Source organism: Ctenopharyngodon idella, chromosome 1 (assembly GCF_019924925.1).
Source record: "Ctenopharyngodon idella isolate HZGC_01 chromosome 1, HZGC01, whole genome shotgun sequence".
Lineage (NCBI taxonomy): Eukaryota > Metazoa > Chordata > Actinopteri > Cypriniformes > Xenocyprididae > Ctenopharyngodon > Ctenopharyngodon idella.
The window spans coordinates 36,786,042-36,810,491 of NC_067220.1; the positions used below are offsets into that span (position 1 = coordinate 36,786,042).

A 24,450-nucleotide genomic window follows, 5' to 3' on the forward strand; every position below is an offset into this window, starting at 1 on the left:
CTCTCTGTCTCTCTCTCTGATAGGATAATCTGACGAGTGAGTGTCAACCCATGTGAGTACGGGATTACACTTTTATTTGCAGAGTTTTTATCCCGCTTGCCATCTGTCAGAGGTACACACGAGAGAAACAGAAAGCGGCTTTGACTTTCAGAGTCCATTTCTAACCACTCCACAAATTATTACCTCACTTTTTGCCCTCATGTGGGCTCAGTCATAAAAGTAAAGCTTCAAAAATAGCAATAATAGTATTATTCATATAGCAGCCCATATCACAATACAACAATATCTAATAATAATAATAAACTACTATTACCATAATTACCATATAATAACATAATAACCCATATAATATATAGCTTATTATTATGTACCCACATATTTAACTACTATTACCATAATATTAATAATAATTATTATTATTAATATAGGTTGTCTGAGTATCATGAATGTTAGAGTATGTCTACATGGACTACATTTTTCAAATTCAAACGAGCAAATAAAATCTAGTTTTCCATGATATGTCCCCTTCAGAGCTCAGCTAGAGGTCAACACTTCACCCTTCAGGATCCGTCTTGTCCTTCATCGCCTCCAATTAACAGCACTGCCTGCAATCTGATCCTGGAGCCCTACGGGTGACTCCTACTGTCAGCTTATCACCTCCCCAGCCTCGTCTGGTTCAGTTCCTACAGCGCTCCAAAGTGTCTTCCAGGCAAAAGCTATTAGATCCCAATATTCCCCTCGGTAAGGGAGATTTATCCCTTGATAATTAAGTCTACTGATGCACGTCATGTCTGTGGTTGCTACAGGTCCTGGTGTTTAATGTAATGAGAATGCCCCCTTAGGTGTGAACTGAAGACCTAGAGAATTTTCTCAGAGCGGAAAAGAATATGATACCTGACACATGACATGTAGAAAGGCATGGGCAGGTGCCAACACAAACACTCATAAACATGTATATATAGTCATACAAACTTGTACATTAATTCTTGTAAAGATCTTCTATAGACTTTGGGTATGTTTACAAGACAACGATGTACTAAAAACGGAAACATTATTCTCTTGGGGTTTTTTTTTGCGTACAGACAACAATGTTGTCAAAACCATCCCCGTTCACACAGATCCACGAAAGCGACTAAAAACGCTGTATTATAGACCTTATTTACCAGAGAAACAAGCGCGCTGCCATCTTTAGAATATTGTCTTTGAACTTCCGTTTTTGCGGTAGCTCTGTATATTTCTATGGCATCGCTGTTGAAGAATAATTAGCTGGTGAAGTGGATTTACCTGTTGTAGAGTTAATGAAAGTTATCATGAGCATTGTTATGTTTAAAGCAGATGTCTTAACAAATGTCAGTAGACCAGGAAGATTTTAAAATGAGCAGTTCTTTTATAAATACATAAGATCGCTGTGGAAATACAAGCCGGAAGTCAAAAGACAACGAGCGCAGCGCTGAAAAGGGGCGGGGCTACATAAGGTCTATAAAACGGATAGTTTCGGTCCTTGATTCTGATTGGTTGAGCCGCGTTCGAAGCCGTTGTAAAATTCCCGAAAGCTTACTGTATTATGAAAGTATTATGAGAAAGAGATCGAGTGAGCGAGTTTATTACCTCCGCTGGGATCTTGTCCTTTTAACATTTATTGGGTTTTCCTGCTGACATCGACAGTGCTAGTCAAAGCATTTGTCATTTGCGTCTTCACACAAGTTTCAATTTAAAAGTCTTTGCGACTGAGTGCCTCGCTCATAAAGATAATCTTTGCCGCCATCTAATGGCGTAATAATGTAACTTCTGTTGCTGTTCACGGTCAGGGACTATTTTTTCCAGCGGAAGGAAGCCTCTTAATGATTTTACTTCATGAAAGTTGCATTGATACATATTTTTTGGTTTTAATATTTGTATTGTGTGGTAACCGTTTTATAAAAGCCCCGATAATTTATAACAGCTAAGGGGGTTTCTCCCATATTACATGTTCTTTGTTTACATTAGTTTAAAGTTACTGTTAGTTTTAATGCAAAATAATGTAATTAACTTGATAAATTATAGGCTACATCGTTAAAAAGATCTAAGCGAATTATAATTACTAACCCCTTATAATATGTCCTAATCAGGCACATGTCCAGTGACAAGCAATTAGTTTGTCCAAAAGGAAAATGCTGTGCAACTCAACACAAAAATTCAGAAAATACAGTTATGAGGAGCAGGATGTGGGCGGGGCTACCAAACAAAAAGCAGAATTACATGGAAGAGCTTGTTGCTTATAAGTCAAATCCTATACCTTTCTGCATTATTCAAGCTTTTAATTAAGACACCCAACTTGACCCGCTGAGGTTTTACTATATTTGTGAGGACATATTTGCCTCTCGAAACTATAACCAAACACTCTCATCATCAAACACATACACATACAAACACAGCAAACTAACCAAAACAGAACAAATAAACCAAATCAGATTTGTAGCTTTTGTGGTCCACTTAAAACGTTCTGTGTCCGTTTCAGTACATATCTGTCCTCAGAAAACCTACAATCCTTGATTTAAAAAAAATCTCAGAATATAAATGTTTTGACTCTTTGTCCTTTCAACAACTCTGAGAGTAAAAACACTCACCTTAAACAGAGTCTTTTCAGGCCAGAACTGTGACCGACTCAATCGATATTGAGTTATGAGAGCAGCATTTGGCACATGTTTAATATAGACTGTCAGGCCCTGACCATATTTTTAAATATGTAACAGTTTTCTTGTATGCACATGGTCTTGAGGGAATCTGGGGTTTGTGATCAAATCTGTTGTGGTGTGTAAGTTCGACAGTTGAGCTTCTTCCACCGTGGTTTACAGCCAGAGTTCAGTGACGGATTGGCCCAAATGTAATCCTGAAGCCACAGAGTGTATTAGAGCTAATACTTGTGGCTTCACCTCATTGGACATGCTTTAGCACCGACTCACAGTCAGATATAAGTCAAACGCTCAAATCTGCTTGACGCCAGAGAGATTTTAAAGAGAAGCAGACTTTCTTTGTTTACTTCTTTCAGCTCTCTTTGTATGCTTCAGTCACTAGTACACAAAGATAGTGATATGCATTAAAGCCTATGTTTGTGCTAAATGTCCATGGCTATGAATGTTTCGTTGATGGTTGTTCAATGTTTAACTATTTTAGAGTAAAGTGAGGTCCAAAGTTGAAAAGTTTAAAGAAATTAATACATTTATTCAGCAAGAATGCATTGAACTATTTCTACCTGATTTAACACATGAAAGTTACTTTTGTTGGTATAAATTAATGTATTGATTCAGTGATGTTAAAAATATTTTTAACTTGAATAGGTTGTTTGCACATGACGTTATTGCTGCACGCGAAATGCGGCTGGAGGGCAAGCAGCGATTTTTCTGTATGGGAATCCTATCACAAACTCAAAATTCCTATGTTTTGCGTCGTTTATGGTTGCTCAAATCTATCAAACCGAGAAACCACAATAAGCTTTTATCGTTTACGTAACTTATATAGTTTTTTTTTTTTTAACTTTAAAAGTTGTCACCTTTTATAGCGTTTGCGTCTGCCGATACTGAAATGAATATGGATACCTGCTTACCTTTTTTTTTTTTTGGTTAAATATTCACATTCTTCATGGTATCGTTTGCAGGGAAGAGAAGATATTTTATCCCATTGCATGATCATTTGGTGTTTTCACTTCAGTTTTGTAGAATTCCGTTCACAGTGTTGATCTGGTTACCGTGGAAACAGTGTCACGCGCTGCTGCTTCAGCCATCATATGGTAGAAAATATCCAAATAAATAACAAGCTGACAGAAGTCGATCCATTTCTTTGTTGGAAGGGTGTAAATGTAACTGTAGTTTTAATGTTTTCTTTGTAAATATTCACTTTCCATATGACCACGGAGGAGAATAGGATGGGCATTCAGCGGACAGACACCCTTTTTTTTAGTCTATGACAGACACCGACACTATTTATTTATTTATTTATTTTTTGTATTTATTTTAACAAATGACAACCAAAATCAAACCCATAGAAGCTTGTGAACAGTTTTGAAGTGGCTGCGTATAAGTTATACGCATTCACAAGCCGATTGAGAGTCATACTCGCAAATGTAATGTTAATTATTAAACCAAACAAAATACAACACTTTCAAAAACACTCAGCTATGTGATTATTTTATTGAGTGATAGGGAGTGGGTTCAATCAGTGGCATTATTAGATTTGCTATACGGCGTCTCCCCGTCACCACCTCAACCTGCTTCCCTCGGTGTTTTTACACGTAGAAAAGGCGAAAATTGTACTACACCGTCCAGTTTTTCCCCTGAACGATGATGTGAGCTCATGTTGCAATTCTCGATTCAGCATAAATGACCTAAATGGCGACATTTTTCACAATCACGACAGAAAATCAAAAATACTGCCCTTAACGTCCCTAGCAGAAGACAGCGCGATATAAACAAACTCAGACCTGTACGAGGCGTGACGGCAGCTTCACATTCTCTATATCTACCTCCTCAGCGGCAGTCAAGTCTTTCAATTCAGTAGAAAAATCGCTCCTTTTCATAACATAAGGTTCACGTCCAAAATATGTTGTGATTTTCTGTTTATACCTTTCTAAACCAGCACAGTACGGACTTTTCTCCATCTCTTCCATTCTAATTTTCACTGCTTGGCCTCCACGTTAATTTCGCGCGTCACCAGAACCACGTGATTGCAAACAACCTATTGAAACGAGTTAATTTAGAAGTTTACTTTTTTTTCTCAGTGTAACAGTAAAGACTTTTACTTTTTTGTTTCAAATAAATGCTGTTCTTTTGAACTTTCAATTCATCAAAGAATCCTTAAAAATGTATCATGGTTTGCACAAAAATATTAAGCTGCACAACTTTTTTTCCAGCATTTATAAAAATAAATGTTTCTTGAGCAGCAAATCAGCATATTAGATTGACTGAAGGATCATGTGACACTGAAGACTGGAGTAACGATGCTGAAAATTCAGCTTTGATCACAGGAATGAATTGCGTTTTAAAATATATTAAAATATAAAACAGTTATTTTAAATTGTAATATTTTACAGTATTACTATTTTTACTGTATTGTTTATCAAATAAATATAGACTTAGTGAGCATAAGAAACTTCTTTCAAAAACATTTAAAAATATTATTGACACCAAACCTTTGAATTGTTTTGGATGCTTCAGTTATTCACATTGCTACCTTTGACTGCTGATCTCAGGTTGGACCTGAGCACTGTGTTCAAGCCAAAAACCCTTAAAGGAATAGTTCACCCAAAAATGAAAATTATCCCATGACTTACTCACCCTCAAGCCATCCTAGGTGTATATGACTATCTTCTTTCAGACAAACACAATCAGAGATATATTTAAAAATATCCTTGCTCCTTGGGGCAAAAAAAAAAAGCATCCATCCATCATAAAAGTAATCCATATGACTACAGGGGATTAATAAAGGCCTTCTGAAGCGAAGCAATGAGTTTTTGGAAGAAAAATATCCAAATTTAAAACTTTATTAACTATAATAACTAGCTTCCAGGCAGATGACCGTACGCATCAATTTGTGGCGGAAGAGTAACCTCTGACCCGACGCATGACGTAATGACGAACGTGGAAGCACAGAGGATAGAGCAAAACAAAACACTGGTCACGAATTAGAAGTCTAAAACAAGAATTTTCAAAGAGAAATGTCAGGAGGATTTTAATAAAAGAGAAGAGGAGCTTGAGTTTGTTGCCCAGTTTGTTGTTATGATACTCCTATCCTACATCACGTCAGGCGTTTACTCATTTGGCGCAAGTTGACTTGTGCAGTATACATACGGTCGTCTGCTGGAAGCTAGTTATTTGAATTTATAAAGTTTTAAATATGGATATTTTTCTTACAAAAACGCATCGCCTCGCTTGAGAAGGCCTTTATTAACCCACTGGATGGATGAATTTTTTAGGCTTCAAATTCTGGCCCCCCATTCACTATCATTATAAAGCTTTGAAGAGCCAGGATATTTTTAAATATGTCTCCAATTGTGTTCGTCTAAAAGAAGAGAGTCATATACACCTAGGATGGTTTTAGGGTGAGTAAATCATGGGATCATTTTCATTTTGGGTGAACTATCCCTTTAACTAAAAACCTGACACATGTGCAGCCCAGTAAGCTGATACAACATCCGTGTGGTTTGATGCGAGATAAGGCCACTATAACTGCATTGTAAAATTCAAAGTGAAAACTTTGCATGATTTTGTGTTGCACTATAATGCTAACCACACAAACTGAAAACAATGACAAATGGTGCTAAAATCAGAAGACTGCTACATAAAAACTAAAATATAAATGTGCTCATCTTGGTTATCTGGTCTTATCAGATAATTACAAAAACCAAAATGATCAACACAGCCCATGACTGATGAAGAATCAAACTGAACACAACACAATGTATGAAAATATGGAACAGCTGGAGTGGATTAACACACATAATGAATAATAAACAGCTTGTAATGATCAGATCAGTCATTTCCACGATACTCATGACTTCTGCAAGTAATACCATATGGACCACAGGATGTAGGGCTTGAGATAATTGGCTACTAGACCAAAAAATGTCTATCTATCTATCTATCTATCTATCTATATCTAATCATCTTTTCAGCAAAAATTTATTATGATCTATGCTTCACAAGTTCTTATTTAATAATATTGAACCCTCCTCCTCTAGAATGTCTTACTTTTAAGTCTCAGACAACTATAAAGCTCCTCATAATCCTTCTCTCTCTCTCTCTCTCTCTCTCTCTCTCTCTCTCTCTCTCTCTCTCTCTGTGTGTGTGTGTGTGTGTGTGTGTGTGTGTGTGTGTGTGTGTATTATTAAACCTCAATGACAGATCCTTTTACCACTTGACTTTCATCTCCTCTCATTGGTTCACTATGAGCTCACAACTCTCTCTTTTTATATTAAATCCAATGAGCCCAACCCTCCACCCAGGATGTACTCTGATATAATAAGACATTATGTATGAAATTAATGAACACACTAAAGAGAGTTTAAAGCAAGGGTGTTCAGCAGGGGGTCCACAAATTATTGCGTCAGACTTTTTCTTAGATCTTTTGTGAACAAAAACAAAACAATATGCTTTAAGCTAAAAATGCAAAATTAAATTCAGAAATTAAATAATAAATCGCCTTTTTATATGAAGATATTCATAGGCATGACTCAAAAAAACTGTTACCATGATATTACCACGCTTTTTTGACACGTAGGCCAACATTTCATGGTAGTAATACCATGACATATGAATATTAATCATTCATATTTTTATTGCCATCAGATCCCGTGGTTTCACCACAGTCATTTTTGCAATGGGAGGGAGCACAATATTGAGCTGTTTACTTCTCTGTCTCCCTGCACATGTCTGTAATAATGAGCGCATCTAATGTTTCTTTGTAATATTTTGCACATGGTATGCTGCTGTACAAGAGATCTGTATTTGAATGGTCTTTTTGTTTAGAGACTTTATGAGTGTGTGTGTGTGTGTGTGTGCACACGCGTGCGTGTCTATAGACCCTCCTCGGCTTCTTTCTGCAGCTGCCTCCATATTTAGTTACTGCAGTGACTCAGTAGAAAAGAGAGAATCATCTTTGCTACTCTTGCCGTATTGGATGTACTTCATTTACACCTATTACTATGGTTTTTATACACAATACAATTATTTTTTTGGTACCATTGCAACACCATGATGATAATACCAAGGTATTCTTAGATGTACAGACAATGTGCATACAAGATGACAACAGTGTAAAATCCAAGATTGGATCTGGTCCAGTTCTGGCAGATGATTTCAAAAAAACGCAGTGATCAACACAGCCCATGAAATCCCATGTTGGATTTAATCTGGCTAACCAGCTAACAAGTGCCCTCTAAATTTGGGAGACCAGCTAAGACCAGCAAATCATCTTAGTCTGTATACCAGTCACAAGCTGAATCAGCTTACCAAGCCTTTATAATGGCTGACTAAAACTGATTTACGTCAAAAGTAAATGTTCAACATACATCAACATTCATTTTAAATGCATGTACAGAATACAACCGTTCACATTTTATGCTGTTGAATATGTGTACACTCACAGTATTTCTTTATCACAGACACGTGAGATTTGAACCCTGTGCAACCATGATCTCTTGTTGTCGTGGAAACCTCCACTACTCTGCAGCTGCTGCAGAACAGCAGATGATGGCAGTAAAAACAAGAGCGTTCACACACACTCTCAAACTCACACACACCTTTGGGGGACAGGGAGTGTTTACTTGATACACACCGGCTTACACTGCACCATGACACTAGCAGCAATGTCTGTCCTTGATCAATAATATCAAGCTAAATTTGGCTCTGGCCTGCAGTTTTCTCATCTACCACCAAACAACAAGGAGGAGATACTCCGCTGGAGGCAACGTCATGTGACCAAAAGTGTCATTCGAGAGTGTATGATTCACTCGACTTTATACAATATCAAAATAAACATTTTGAATGCACATAATGGAAGCATATGCAGTCTCAAAGTCCAACACATCACCCAAACTGGACATTTAATTTATTTAACATCAGCAACTAAAGAACACTGAGTGTCAGACCCTGCCAAGCAATAGTGAGACTGATTAGTGTTTATCCATATGTCAGGAAAAGTCCTCCGTATGGTCAACGTAAACGCCAGCAGTTGCTGACAGATGCAAAATGGCGTTCCAGCGGTGAATATAGGGAGAAAAAGGCAAACAAAGGTGCTTATGTAATCAGATCTATTATGAAGAAATATTGAGGGAGATACAGTTGTATCCATGGCTGAGTTTCAATGAAACACGTATACATAAGTCCTAAAGATTTTGTAAGTAACCATACAAACCATGTGATGTACAGTGTGCAATAAAATCTAATGAATAGAGGTAAAATAAGTGATGTGTAATGTATAGTCAGCTATTGCAAGCTAAAACGTTTTTATCACTCTTAAGGGCTTCTTTGGGGGTTCTTTTTAGCAGTCATTATACAAAAATATTGACCAATTAGAATCAAGTATTTCAGAGCAGGGTTTTCAAACAAACAAACAAAAAAACAAAAAAAGAGAGAGAGAGAAAAGTGAGAGAAGTACTTCAAGTTTGTCAAAGTTAACATAATAGGACATTTTTAATATGCTAAATGTATTTGATACTATTACATTTTCATTTTACATTCTAAAGACTGGTTGGAAATCATGAGATTAATAATTGTATTTTATTGATATTCCCTAGTTCCAAACAGTAAGAAAAATATATATATATATATATATATATATAATTTTTTTTTTTTTTCAATGCTTTTGAAAGAAGCCTCTTATGCTCACCAAGGTAATATTGTGATATATTAGTATCATGAAATATTACTACAGTTTAAACTAATTGTTTTCTATTTTAATAAATTATAAAATGTAATTTATTTCTGTGATCAAAGCTGAATTTTCAGCATCATTACTCCAGTCTTCAGTGTCACATGATCCTTCAGAAATCATTCTAATATGATGATTTGCTGCTCAAGAAACATTTCTTATTATTATTATCCATGTTGAAAACAATTTTGTGGAAACAATTGATACCATACAAGCATTTGTGTTAATATTAAAAAAAAAGAGAGCGAGAGAGAGAAATGCACCCTTGGTGAGCATAAGAGACTTCTTTCAAAAACATACAAAAATTGTAATTTTCAAACTTTTTTCAGCTTAATGCAAAATACATATTCTACAGATAATATTTTAATAATATGCATTGAATTTAGCACAGTAAAAATCTAAAAATAATTACATAATTTTGGAAACAATTCTCACATGTGTATTGTTTAATTCTGTTAGTTCATTTGTGTTTTGGTTTGGTTTTGGTCTGTTCCTGTTTCCTGTGTTCCCTGTCATTGTTAGTTGACCTAGTTTCCTAGGGTGTGTCTCAATTAGCTCGCTTGCTCCCAAGCTCGTGAATCAGTATATCATGACGTGTACACGAATTCGGGCACTGGTAAGGACAGTAAAGGACGTTGGTTCACTACACATTGGGACACTTGACTCTATTTCCGGCAACGTGACAACATCCTCATTGTACAACATCACCACTGGTATTTATGAACAAAAGCAGAGCTGATATCTTTCTGACATTACTTGTAATGTTATTTTAAAGTACATTATGATAAATTCTTTGCTTGTTACATATACGTGCAACATTTCAGCCGTAAGTAAATTATAAATGTTAGCTAAATTATGTTCATTACCTGTCTAGCGATGTTCGTTTATGCTGAAATATAATAATATAATGGTTTGTATTTTTAAAAACATCTATTGCGCGTCATTTGTAGTGAGGCGGCTCACGTGATTTAAGTTTCGCGCTTCAGAACTTCCGTTAAGGAAGCATAGTGAGCATCGATGCCTGGTTTTCACAGTGCATTGTGGGGCTTTTTAGGGAGCGAACGTTTCAGTGCCCTGGAAGGATTCGCGATTGAGACAGCCCTTAAAATGGCTGACTCCCTGATCAGTGCCCTGACTACTGAACTAGGGAGCTCCCGTCAATGTTAAGTTGGTTGCGTTTATCCTGTGCTGCTGTGTTCCTCCAGTTCTCCTGCATTTGTTATTGTGAAAAAGAAACGACTGCCAGTGTTGAGATAACGCATTACAAGTAACTTGAGTTAAGTAATCAGATTACTTTTTCAAGTAACTAGTAAAGTAGCACATTACTTTTTTGATTTACAACAGAATATCTAAGTTACTTTTTCACATTTATTGACTGACAGCTCTCCTGTCCCCATGTTCAGAGAAATAAAGTTCAGAGGTGTTGAGTGCGCTGTGTGAACATGATGGTTATTGTAGTTAGACTAAATGTGAACATGCATTTACTCATCTCACTTGCACGAAAACATTCAATATTCCTCACAATGAATAAAAACAGAGTGAAATGCAATCTCAGAATTTTACGCAAACCTGTAATAATTAACTATATTAAATTACACAAATATACTTTATGTATTTAATCTCACTTTATTAACCAGTGTCTTTGCTGCTGACCTTCAATGATCTAATTTAACCATACTAATAAGCAAAAATTACTTTAGATTAGATTTAGAAATAAGAGTGTTGAACTTCCTTCTCCTGTATCCTATTCTTCTTTAATCCAGAATGGCAGCACAGCTGAAAGGTTCGTTTGAGCTGCGCCCTCTACTGTACAGACGTAAATATGCTTTTCCTTCAGCCTGAGGCTTATTCATTTCACTTTTCGTGTGAAAGGGCCTTAACATTAGCCAAAAATAGAACTTTTTGTTGTTATTAAAAAACAAACAAGCAAGCCCAGTCTAGGTGAGAAAACGTAATGCAAAAGTATTATTTGTTACTTTTCATAAAAAGTAACAAAGTAACGTAATATTGTAATGCATTACATTTAAAAGTAACTTTCCCCAACACTGACAGCTGCTGCATTAGATCCTGCCTCTCTACTCTCCTTGCTGTGACCTCCCGTGACAACAACATGCTGTCTTTTTAATAAGGCACTTACAGTAATTTTTTTCCTTCACACATTACAGAGGAGTTAAAAATATATTAGTTGCCTAAGTATTTTCCTTGTTCCTTGTAAGTTCCTTGGCATCAAAACAAACCCTTTGCCAGAGAACTGTGCAATGAGCCTACAGGTTTTTGTTGTATAATAAATGGCCATTTATCTTAAGTTAAACAATTAATTAACTAACTGACAATGCATTATAAAACTTGTGACATTATAATAATTCATGGTTGTGACCGTGTGCAGGATTAATGTAATTATGAGGTCTAATTATAAAATGTTAATTGAAGTATTTTGACATAGGATAAGAAACATAATGGATTGCTCTATTAGCAGAGCCTCTCCAAAGCATTTTATCTATCTGAGTGTATTATGTAAGAGAATATGTGTCTAGAATTAAAGGAGAGGGGGGCAACCTCGTGATAACCTAATGCAGAATGCACAAACACAATACACACAGAGATACAGCCTCAGCAAACTCCTCTGTGACTGCAGGATTGATGATGTATCTGCAAAGGAACATTCCCACTTTGGGATCTGAATCCTAAAGGTCAGCATAATTGGCCTTGGCTGTCTCCCCAGCACTCAAATGCAGACTGGGGTTCAGCTGCAGTGCCTGTCAAGTCATCCATAAGTGCTGTTCCAGCATCGGCTGTCTGTTGGTTCTAATGAGGATAGTATTTCATGGACACTTTGTCAGCCTCCAATTACAATGTGCTTCCAATCATTTCAAGTTTCAGAGTTTAGCCATTTTTATAGATACATAAAGCACTTACCATAAATTTGTTTACCCAGAGTATAGTGAGAATTGTAGAAAGCCATTTGCTCTTTGCAGTGGTGCCACATAGCTGAACAGCTTACCATTTCCTGTTAATGTCATCTGATCAATTTATGCTATATCTAATACTACATAATTTATATATATATATAAGCTAATATAGTGCATATATTTAATGAAATGCTCCCCTCTAGAGTTCATTTCTCTAGTGAACTAACATGCTGTGGACACTGAATGACTTGCCTGAGGTAAATGTAATGCTACGAGATATTATTCTCAAGCTATTTTATTGATGTCTTTCCATGGTTAAAACACTGGTTGAGAGATTACATGAATATCTAGATCGTCTGTTCTTCTTCTTCTGTGCTTTTTCCTGTTGTGGCGGTTAGCATTACCGCTTACGCCCCCTTCTGGATTGGAGTGTGGATCGCCTGTGACTGTATGCGTTGTCTGACTGCATGAACCAAACAGTGACGTTCGTACCATACTGTTCGGGATGAATACATGTACCGTTACACCCCTAATATATTTGTATTTATATTTTAATCATGACAACTCTCGGAACAGTATTAAACAGAATGTTATTGATAAGAATGGAATGAGCTTTGTCTTGGCTGACTAGATCTGCTACCTGCCGCGGCTACTAGTGAAAGCTACTGCCGAAACGTTCACATAAATACAGTGAATAGGACATGGGCTGCTGCATGCTACAAGGAAAGTAGGGAAAACTTTCCTTGCAGCAGATCTAAGCAGGTGGTGCTGGGGAAGGTGGAGGGCTATGAATATTCCCATGGAGCACTGCACTGAGATGAGCTGGTTTGGGATGGAAATACATAGATAGAACAAACAGATCAATTGGCCAAAGCAGTCAGCTTTATAAGAACCGATCAGCTGCTCGGACGAGTTTCATGACCGAACTATGAATATATTAGTGTCTTTCCTACAGAATACAAAATGACTCCAACAGTTACTAAAACAACTTAATGGCAAACATGCACTGTCATAATTCTCAGAAGGAGGGCTTTGTAAGAGCACCATTAATTTCTGTTTGTCATGTATTGTAAAGGATATCGATTCATCATTCATGCAGTGCTAATGAAAGCCGTATGACAATACCCTGTTCCTGAACACAAAAGTAGCACAAGCTCTTGTGCATTTCGGGCATGGGCTCCCAAAAATGTGTGCACCATGTGTGAGCAAGAGTGCACCAATCAGCCCATCGTTGTGGAGTAAGCGATGATTTCATTTTGATCAAAGTGGTGGTGTTCTGGAGCGAAGGCCTGTGGTTTGTTATGGTTCCCTTCAAAATTCCAATTGTTAAAAAGGGGGACAGCAAAAAAAGTAAATATTATTGCTAACGTGATTTTAGTGGATAATGTTTTCCACGTAATCAGAGAGGCAATAGTGAGAATGAGTTTAATTGAGTTTATATCCTCCCAGCCCTTTTTTGATCACATTTATTTATTAACTTGAAACAGTGAAACTCTCAGGCTATTTGTTTATTAACTGATTTATATAACCAAATGAAAATTCTACCATGTCAATTCTAAAGTGTTATGAATTAACTCTTCCCTGAACTGTATCAGAAATAATACTGGCTGAAGAAGCATTTCTTAAAGTAGATGAGGTTAAAATCTGGGTTAGGACTACTTGTTCCCAAATCAGTGGAGTGACAGTAAGCAGATTGACCTGAGATGACATTAGCAGGGCATAATTCTTAAGAGTCAAAGAAGAGAGAGAACAACATTCACAGAAAGCCAGGAAATATGCTGCTTCCTATAGAGTTCTGGGGTTTTTAATTCAGTCATTCTGCTGAGATGTAAAATGGGTTGGCCATATGGACTTTTTGTTTGGCATTTACTGTATCTCAAAGACATGACAAAAAAGGGATTGTAAACATCATTTTCCATAACCTTATTTCTTTAGCTATTATTTTGTGGCTGTTCTCAAAAAAAAAAAAAAAAAATCTTTTGTCAATTCCTCTTTACTTCAAATTGAAAGTCGTACTTCCTCTTGAGATATTGTTTTTGATCAACCACATCAGGGAAGTGTGCATATCCTCCTGACACCCAAAAGCACAGTTTTATTTACTACAGGTGCTGGTCATATAATTAGAATATCATCAAAAAGTTGATTTATTTCACTAATTCCATTCAAAAAAGTGAAACTTGTATATTATATTAATTCATTACACACAGACTGATATATTTCAAATGTTTATTTCTTTTAATTTTGATGATTATAACTGACAACTAAGGAAAATCCCAAATTCAGTATCTCAGAAAATTTAAATATTGTAAAAAGGTTCAATATTGAAGACACCTGGTGCCACACCCTAATGAGCTAATTAACTCACAACACCTGCAAAGGCCTTTAAATGGTCTCTCAGTCTAGTTCTGTAGGCTACACAATCATGGGGAAGACTGCTGACTTGACAGTTGTCCAAAAGACGACCATTGACACCTTGCACAAGGAGGGCAAGACACAAAAGGTCATTGCAAAAGAGTCTGGCTGTTCACAGAGCTCTGTGTCCAAGCACATTAATAGAGAGGCGAAGGGAAGGAAAAGATGTGGTAGAAAAAAGTGTACAAGCAATAGGGATAACCGCACCCTGGAGAGGATTGTGAAACAAAACCCATTCAAAAATGTGGGGGACATTCACAAAGAGTGGACTGCAGCTGGAGTCAGTGCTTCAAGAACCACTACGCACAGACGTATGCAAGACATGGGTTTCAACTGTCGCATTCCTTGTGTCAAGCCACTCTTGAACAACAGACAGCGTCAGAAGCGTCTCGCCTGGACTAAGGACAAAAAGGACTGGACTGCTGCTGACTGGTCCAAAGTTATGTTCTCTGATGAAAGTAAATTTTGCATTTCCTTTGGAAATCAGGGTCCCAGAGTCTGGAGGAAAAGAGGAGAGGCACACAATCCACGTTGCTTGAGGTCCAGTGTAATGTTTCCACAGTCAGTGATGGTTTGGGGTGCCATGTCATCTGCTGGTGTTGGTCCACTGTGTTTTATGAGGTCCAAGGTCAACGCAGCCATATACCAGGAAGTTTTAGAGCACTTCATGCTTCCTGCTGCTGACCAACTTCATGGAGATGCAGATCTCATTTTCCAACAGGACTTGGCACCTGCACACAGTGCCAAAGCTACCAGTACCTGGTTTAAGAACCATGGTATCCCTGTTCTTAATTGGCCAGCAAACTCACCTGACCTTAACCCCATAGAAAATCTATGGGGTATTGTGAAGAGGAAGATGCGATATGCCAGACCCAACAATGCAGAAGAGCTGAAGGCCACTATCAGAGCAACCTGGGCTCTTATAACACCTGAGCAGTGCCACAGACTGATCGACTCCATGCCACGCCGCATTGCTGCAGTAATTCAGGCAAAAGGAGCCCCAACTAAGTATTGAGTGCTGTACATGCTCATACTTTTCATGTTCATACTTTTCAGTTGGCCAAGATTTCTAAAAATCCTTTTTTTGCATTGGTCTTAAGTAATGTTCTAATTTTCTGAGATACTGAATTTGGGATTTTCCTTAGTTGTCAGTTATAATCATCAAAATGAAAAAAAATAAACATTTGAAATATATCAGTCTGTGTGTAATGAATGAATATAATATACAAGTTACACTTTTTGAATGGAATTAGTGAAATAAATCAACTTTCAGATGACATTCTAATTATATGACCAGCACCTGTATAGTGGACATTTTTGTTAAATATCTGAGAACACACTTTCTTGCAAACAAATATATATATATATATATATATATATATATATATATATATATATACAATGCTAGTTAGTGAAACTGTAATAACTTTATCAGTAAACTCACCATTGCACATTTGACAGCCTCTTCTCCCTTTGAACTTTGACCTTGAAAAATAAATATGACATGAAATATACATTTAAAAATGTTGTCCCTGAATCCCTATATTACTAACTTACTAATTACTTTAGTTTTGCTTTTTGCACACTTGTTAGACATTGCAGTATGCGTAATATGGTAAAACTAAATAAATAAATAAATATTCTTGAATTTCAATACTAACGCTTCATTAGATTCAAGGACTTTCAATTCCAAACAGTAGATATTTTACTTTCTAAGTCCCATATCAGTCTCAACCAGCTGAACAATACAAAGACAGGCATGAATCTGTTCTTTTAATTCTTTCAAATAAATATAAAATAGTATAAATTATTCTTGAACTGACCAAAGTATTTAAAGGGAGAAGTTTACATTAAAAACATATATTATAACATTAAACGTCAAATTTTGTTAAATGTTGTTAAATCCACTATTGCTTTATATAGAATTAAATTACATTAGAAGTAATCCCTTACATTAGAAGTGTAATAGCTTATATTACTTTTTGAATGGAAAAGTAATTAAAAACAGTATTAGTAATGCATTAAGCACAAAAATGTAAATTAATACATGAATTGTATAATGTATAAGTGGCATCTGGCAGTTTTAAATAATTGCTAGAAAAATGTGCAAAACAATATACTTCCAATTAGGAAAATATTGGGTTATAGAATGGGTGTTAGGTTATATACCTTTTACATTGCGTTTCTTGAATATTTGATATCTCTGCGTGGGTCTGTAGTGGAGGGGAGTGACATCCAGTGAAGCGCTTTTAGACTCCGCCTTCTATGTAAATGAGTCAGTGTGGCGCTGGTGTCCGCGCGCTCAGTCAATGAGCACCGAGACAGGAGGAGTGTCCGACTGTTTACATCTCGTTTCGGGGGCCGAGAGAGATCTTCCTCCAGCATGATATCGGTGTGGAATTATCGCACTCTCAACCTTTGAGAAATAAACGCGGCCAGCGCAAAACAGTGACCCGGCGTTGAGTCATGGGAGGCCAGATAACCCGAAACGCCTTGTACGGTGAGAAATTGCGTTAAGGATCTACATACAACCGCTGAATGATGTTCCTTCTGTTTGCCTGCTGATGAAGGGTCCTGCACGCGCTGCTTCAGCTGTATTGTAAAGAATAGATAGATTTAGGATGGAAAACGTCTGCCTGTAAATATTACATACATATTGGAATACTTGCAACATAAAACATATTCGAGCACAAGTCATACACTTAATGTAGAGAGTATTTGTATAGGTTTCTGGAGATTTTGCGCTCACTGGAACGAATATACAAGCGCGTCTCCGCGTCCAGGCGCTCATGTCAGTGAACGCGCTTTCGACATCAGACGTGTTTCCCCCATAGCAGCTTGAAAGCGTGAGAAAGGAAAGGGAATTTGTGGGGATTCCCTCTGTTGTTGGAAATAAGAAGGATTTAGTGCGGGTTTTCCACAACGTTTCATTTTATTAGGTGATTTATAAGCCTGTGGAGCAGCTGGCTCAAAAGAGAACCAAATAAATCAATAAATCAGTTGATTGGTTTTGCATAAAATGCATGGTTAATGGTTACTCAGTGTAGATATTCTGACTGATATTCTCTGAAATTCATGTTTGGGCTGTTGTGCTGCTACAGTATGGGTTTTGGCAAGCCGTTCTAACATGTATTTCTTGCCTTGCAATTTGTAGCATCTGTTTTTTTATGTGAGTGCTTGATAGATAGATAGATAGATCTTTACTAGCTAGCTCTATAGAGAGATAGATATAGCGAGATAGATTGATTCAATATGGTTTAAATGTCACAAGTTGATCTGGTACAGGATGTTTTCCGTTGGCCTGCAGGGTGAATGGGTGAATAATCTTCCTTGTTGGATGTGTGACTGTAACTGAAACAGACATGAGCAGTTGGTTTATGTAAATCTCTCTGTCTTACTCTCGCTCTCAGTGCAACTGATTGGCCTGGAGTTAATCTGAACCCTTGGTGGATCTGACCCACTTGATCATTAATTCTAATTAAAGCACTATATCACATCCAATTAGATAAACAGGGACTGGAGATATAACAGTCTAGTATATGTAGTAGCACCTGGTGTTAGTAGAAAGTGCACTCGAAATGTACTGAGTAAACTCCTGAGGAAATTTCTGAATTAAAATAAGTAAATAATTAAATAAATCACATCACAAAACCACAATGAGCAATATGAGTGCAATAGTGTACATTTTAAAACAAATAAGTCAGCTCTGAAATGAAAACATTGAGACAAAAGTACTGAAAAAACATAAGACAGACATTTGGTTTGGGCCTTGAACTTGAACTTTAGATTTATTTTTGGAGAGTATTAAGAAGACAAAAGGAAATGATGGGAAGAAGAGGTGGGTACAGGATTGGGAAATGACGCAAGCCAAACTCAAGCTTCATTTTTGCTTAATTTATTAGAGCACAGGCACTATTGCAAAGTCCCTTAAGGCAAGTTATTTCGCTTGGCAGCCATCTTTGAAACACCTCTTGGACAGCTATTTCAGTCATGTATCTCTTTGAATGGGGAAACATCAAATTCTCCAAAGCTGTTCACGAAGGTTACCAAATGCTCAAATCATGACAAAAAAAAAAAAAAAAGGTAAAAAGGGACTAGAGATATAACAGTCTAGTATGTGTAGCACCTGGTGTTAGTAGAAAGTGCATTTGTTTGAAAGCAATCCCCTGAGGAAATTTCTGAATTAAAATAAGTAAATAGGCTAATTAAATAAATCATATCGCAAAACCACAATGAGCAATATGAGTGCAACATTTAAAAACAAAGCAGTCAGCACCTAGAGCACATGACCTAGACCAAAGTCCCTTAAGGCAAGTCATTTCGCTCGGCGGCCATTGAAATGCCTCTCGGGCAGCTAATTCAGTCATGCAAGTACAGCATCTTTTTTGGGAATGGGGAAACATCAAATTCTTCAAAGCTGTTCACCAAGATTATGATTAAACTTCTTATTTGAAATCGCCCATTAAATCTGACAATAACTGTCTCAAAAATTGTTTCTAAACACTCAAACTGCATTTTTCAAGCTGGACCAGCCAATGCACAGGTGCAGTCCTGAGCACTCGTCTCAAAACCGGAGCTTGTAAAGGAAGCTGCAGTGATGCAATGACTTTACCAATTGGCGATTTGCTCTTTTATTTAGAAGGTGCGACATATTCTGTCATATTGTGCATTGCACTTTCTCCCATTCATAGTAATATGAGTGCACTGTCTTTGACTAGGCTTCAACTATGTTTTTAGTGTATCTTTATAAAAAAAAATGTTTAGTCATAACTTTCTGGTTTCTCTTTCCAGTTCCCATTTCAGGGTTTGTTTTTCACTTCTTGCAGCAGGCTGACAGTAGGCCTAGATATAAATTGCTTATCCGGGTACACACACATCTTTCACCTCAGATGCAGTAGATTGCAGTGCTTTAACTTATCTTTGTATGAAACCAGAAACCATCCAGAACTTAGAACAAGATTGTCTGGTTTGTAGTATTTGAGCTGGATAGAGACACTTAATGTATGTTTGTGTGTGTGTTTAAGACCGCATGTTGGGTGTTTCTCATGCACCTCTGGAACACATTCTGGCCCCCGAGGCAGGAAAGAGATGAATAATAAGTAGTATTTTTTTTATAAAGGCTGTTAAAAATGGAACATTACGACAGTTGTTCCAGATATTTCCCACTGTCACTAAAATAAAAACTCCTAACTCTCCACATTAAACTGTTACATACAGTTGCAAGAAAAAGTATGTGAACCACTTGCAGGATTTGTGAAAATGTGAAAAATTAAAACTTTTTGAAATTGAAGATCAAGGTAAATTGTACTTAATTTGTCTTCTGGGAAACATGTAAGTATCTTCTGTTGCTTCCGAAGGGCAGTACTATATTAAAAAAACTGATATTTAAATGAAATAAGAAGAATTTGTGCTTCATCCTGTTCAAAAGTTTTCACCCCCTGACTCTTAATGCATTGTGTTTCCTTCTGGAGCATCAGTGAATGTTTGAACCTTTTTTATTAGTTGTGTTTGAGTCCCTCAGTTGTCCTCAGTGTGAAAAGATGGATCTCAAAATCATTCAGTCACTGTTGTAAAGGGTTCAAATATGCAAAAAATCCTTGAAAACTGAAGAATCTGCAGGACCTGGAGGATTTTTCTGAAGAACAGAGCTCAGTTTAACTGCTCAGGACAAACAAGGGACTCATGAACAACCATCATAAAACAAAAAAACAGTCGTAGATCATCCAGGTAACCACACACAGTATTAAGAATCAATGGTTCACAAACTTTTGAACTGGGTCATTTTAATAAATTCAGCTATTTTTTTGTCTTGTTAATTATATGTACACATCTTTTATGTAAAATATCTTACTCAGGACAGTACTAATTAAAAAAATAACATGCATTTTGTATGATCTCTCTTATTTTGTTCAAATTATTCACATTTTCACAGATTCTGCAAGTGGTTCACATACTTTTTCTTGCAACTGTATATGAGTGCATATGGAATGTTACATGCAAATTGTCAGTGTACTTGCATGCAAATTCTCTGATCTATTCCGTTTGTTCCGTTATTTGATTTGCATATGGTTACATAATTCATTTTGTGCAATAAATGGCACTATCAAACAGTGCAATTCATCGCTGTAAATAAGAATGGTTGGTTTAACTTAAAAAAGTAAGTTACTTGGTTGCCTTAATTTTGAGTTCATTAAAATTAAAAATTTGAGTTAGTACAATGAAGGCGATTGGTTTAATAAACAGAAACTCAAAATATTATGTTATCTGAACCATATTAATTATCTAAGTTGATTTGACAAAAGAAAAAATGTTGCGATAACAAATCATGAAAATAATGTTTTACAGTGTAGGGATGCAACAATATAAAAATCATAGCTGGTACTGATAACTGATAAATTCTATTATATTAATAATATTAAAATATATAATACTCATATTGAAATTCTATTCTATTTTGTCTAAAAAAATAAAGCATTAAAAATAAAAAAAAGTGTCATCACATCATTATAATGCACAATAGGGATGTAATGATATATCGCAGTGCAAATATGTTACGATATGTATCATAGAGTGGTGGCGATACTTTTACGATATGACGGCAGTCTAATCCTATTGGTTGAGCTGCCAACGTGACCTACTCTGCAACAGCGTCGAGTGTGCTTGAATTTGCTTGAACTGAACATTAGTAGGGCAACATGAGTTCAGCCGAAACTGAAATTGAAAATGCCCCATCTTCTTATAAGTCCGACGACTGGCAGCTTTTTGGTTTTCCAGTCATGCGACAGGACGATGGTTAAAAAAAAAAAAAAAACACTTGTCAAAGTTATATTATAGTCACGGCACATGTTATTACCACGGAGTGGGAAATGAAAGGTTTCATGCTTCAGACGATCACACACTGGAACTAACATAGCAGAAGTTTTAAAAGCGGCTATATAAGAGTGGGAGCTTGAAAAAACTCCTCATCATACTGCTGTTGTTACTGACAACGCACGCAACATGGAGGTGGCAGTGAGAGAAGCCAGGTTGTCACCGCATATTAAGTGTTTCGTGCACACATTGAATCTCAAGAAGGTTTAAATGTTTCTCATGTCAGTCGCTTGCTTGGTCGCGTGAGAAAAGTCATGGCTTTATTTCACCGCAGTGCCACAGCAACAGCTGTGCGCACGGAAAAGCAAAAGATGCTTGCGATGCTTGAAGTTCTGTCTTAGGGTTCTTAATTCTAAGTTCATGTTAAATTTAACCTTTTTTTTCAGTGACAGACAGACCTATTTAGTTGTTAATTTGAATACATAAGGTTTTTATTAAACCTTGAAATATGATCTTGTATGTACAACAAAGAAAGTTATTGAAATTTGTTAATGTTTTTTAAATAAATCTGTTATTTGAATTTCAGTTTAATTTCTAATATTGTGTTCAAAATATCGTGATACATATTGTATCGTGAACCCAGTATCGAGATATGTACCATATCGTGACCTGAGCATATCCTTACACCCCTAATTCACAATATAAAAAAATGCATATTCATTTTGAGATTTTCTAAATGCTACATTTGATATTGTTATTAAATTGGTGTCTGTAAAGATTCACTTTACGCGAGCATTAGGTTATGGCATAATGTAAAATCTAAATGTAAAAATAGGATAAATGACATGTACAATCTAAAAATCCAACACTAGCCAATAATGGCCAAAAATCATAATTATGTAAACTTATCCAAACCAGATGGTGGCACAAATAAGAACAGACTAGGGGTGCGTTTGGTCGCCCAACTAGGTCGCAAGTTTTATTGAACTCCATTAATAACGACAGAACTTGCGACCACAGTTGCTTTTGGGAAACACACCCCAGTATGGTACTGATATTTCGTGCATCCCCAATTCTTATTCATCAGTGCTGTTATTTGCTGCTAATTTGTTTATAACAGCACGGAAAGTATTATAATTACTGAATCAATTACCACTGTGTTATTTTTTTGAATCCACAGTAAGACAGCCATGCACACAAACAACATGAGGAAACTGTTAGCACTGGAGATTGTTTGGAGTGGAATTTTTAATGGGGCATGTTGGGATTGATTATCAGTGATTGGTTGACACGCAGACAAGGAGTCAATGCGTTGTGGTGACAGATTATTGTAAGGCAAACAGAGGAAGCGCTCTTATCTACAATCCCTGCTGTGGTTACATTGCTCAGTTCGCGTGTTGTGTCAGAAACATATGTCTGCAGGTCAGGTGCTGATGCTGCTAAGTAACCGTCTGCTGCACCTCTGCAGAGCACAACATCCTTGATGAGTCACTTAATCCCCGCTCTCACCGCAGGAATTAAATGACACCACCACACACTGGTGTTTGTGTATACGGATCAGATCACCTAAGAGCCAGCCAGCCATGGAAGAAGATCAGCGCTTAATATGTTCACTCATTCATGATACTTTACTTTATTACAGGACAAGATAGTTGCTAATTGACTTCAGGACAAAATTACAAACATGGACATGCACACCCCAGGAACAAAAATATAATAAAATAAAAGAGTGGACACTTATGTAACCAAAACTGCCAATAATTGTGCTTAATCATACAAATAATGTCACTAAAAATGGGCTAAAATAACCATTTTTCATATTATACATTATAATTATAATGATGTTATGCCTAAATTCACTTTAAACACTTTTATTTTAGTATTATAATTTAGTTTATTTTCGATTTTGGCTTTCAACAATTATGAAAACAATATAATCGATGTAAACCAGTTATGCTGCCGCTGCCTCATTCTGCTCAGCACACCATCCAATTCCTTCATCTTAAAGCCCGGAACACACCAAGCCGAGGGTCGGCCATTGTTGTTCAGCTACTGCCATCTGCTGGTACGGAAAGGCATTTTATCTTACACAGGCACAGACGTGCTACTTGGCCGTTGGCTGTCGAGCATCGGTTTGGTGTGTCAGGGCAACTTTGGACCCAGACGCTGCCGACGTGAGCCAACCCCGCAGTCTGCTTTCGTCGCCACTGACATTGCCTTGGTGTGTTCCGGGCTTAAGCTAAACTTAATGGCCTAAACGGTCAAATACACAAAAAATGTCGAAATGCCATTTTGCCGTGTTTCCTCGTAAACACAGCTGGTTATGTCTTAAATGAATGTAAACAGTTGAGAAAGAAAACATGTCTAACAGTAGACATGCAGCTCTTAAAGTGACAGCAGCCTAATAAATCTGCTGCCGTCATTAATGTTAATCAAACAACAAATGACAAACATAAAATCACTCACTGCTCTTGAATGATTTACTTTTAATAAGGATTACTCAATATTTAATGTATACAGCAGTGTTATTTTACATTTGATTACTTTATTCAATTTCTGTTGTTTATTACTTATCTGAATACCACTGTTAGTACATTTTCCTGAAAAACCTGTTTATTTAATTTTTATTTTGGTTCTGTTGTGTTTATTTGTTGGTTTTGTTTGTAATTAGTTTATTTGTTCTTATTGTATTGCTGACTGTTTACTTGTTTTCTGTAACTGTTTTGAGTACCTCTTACAATAGTTAACCTAGTATTAGTTTTTGCTGAAGTGTAGATAATTGAAGACTTTGATCATATCTCCCAAAAATAATTGTATAAGTAAGCAATAAGGTACGAGAGGCTGTGCTGTATTGTGAATAAGTCACTGCTAAAGGGGTTGCAGGCATTCCGCTTCGCGTCATGCCTAACAACAACCT

At 36.6% G+C, this 24,450-nt stretch overlaps 1 protein-coding gene across 2 annotated transcripts in view; it reads left to right on the forward strand.

Moving 5' to 3' along the window:
- Nucleotides 1-24,450, forward strand: part of neurl1aa (neuralized E3 ubiquitin protein ligase 1Aa) — an 85,418-nt gene that overhangs the window by 22,729 nt on the left and 38,239 nt on the right. The window contains exon 1 of one of the 2 annotated variants that reach the window (XM_051901859.1): nt 16,957-17,223. The exons of the other annotated variant lie outside the window; for it this stretch is intronic. Within the exon in view, the coding sequence (XP_051757819.1) occupies nt 17,190-17,223 (34 nt within the window). The 5' untranslated portion in view covers nt 16,957-17,189. Of the gene's footprint in view, nt 1-16,956; nt 17,224-24,450 lie in introns of those variants that run through there. 2 annotated transcript variants of the gene reach the window in all.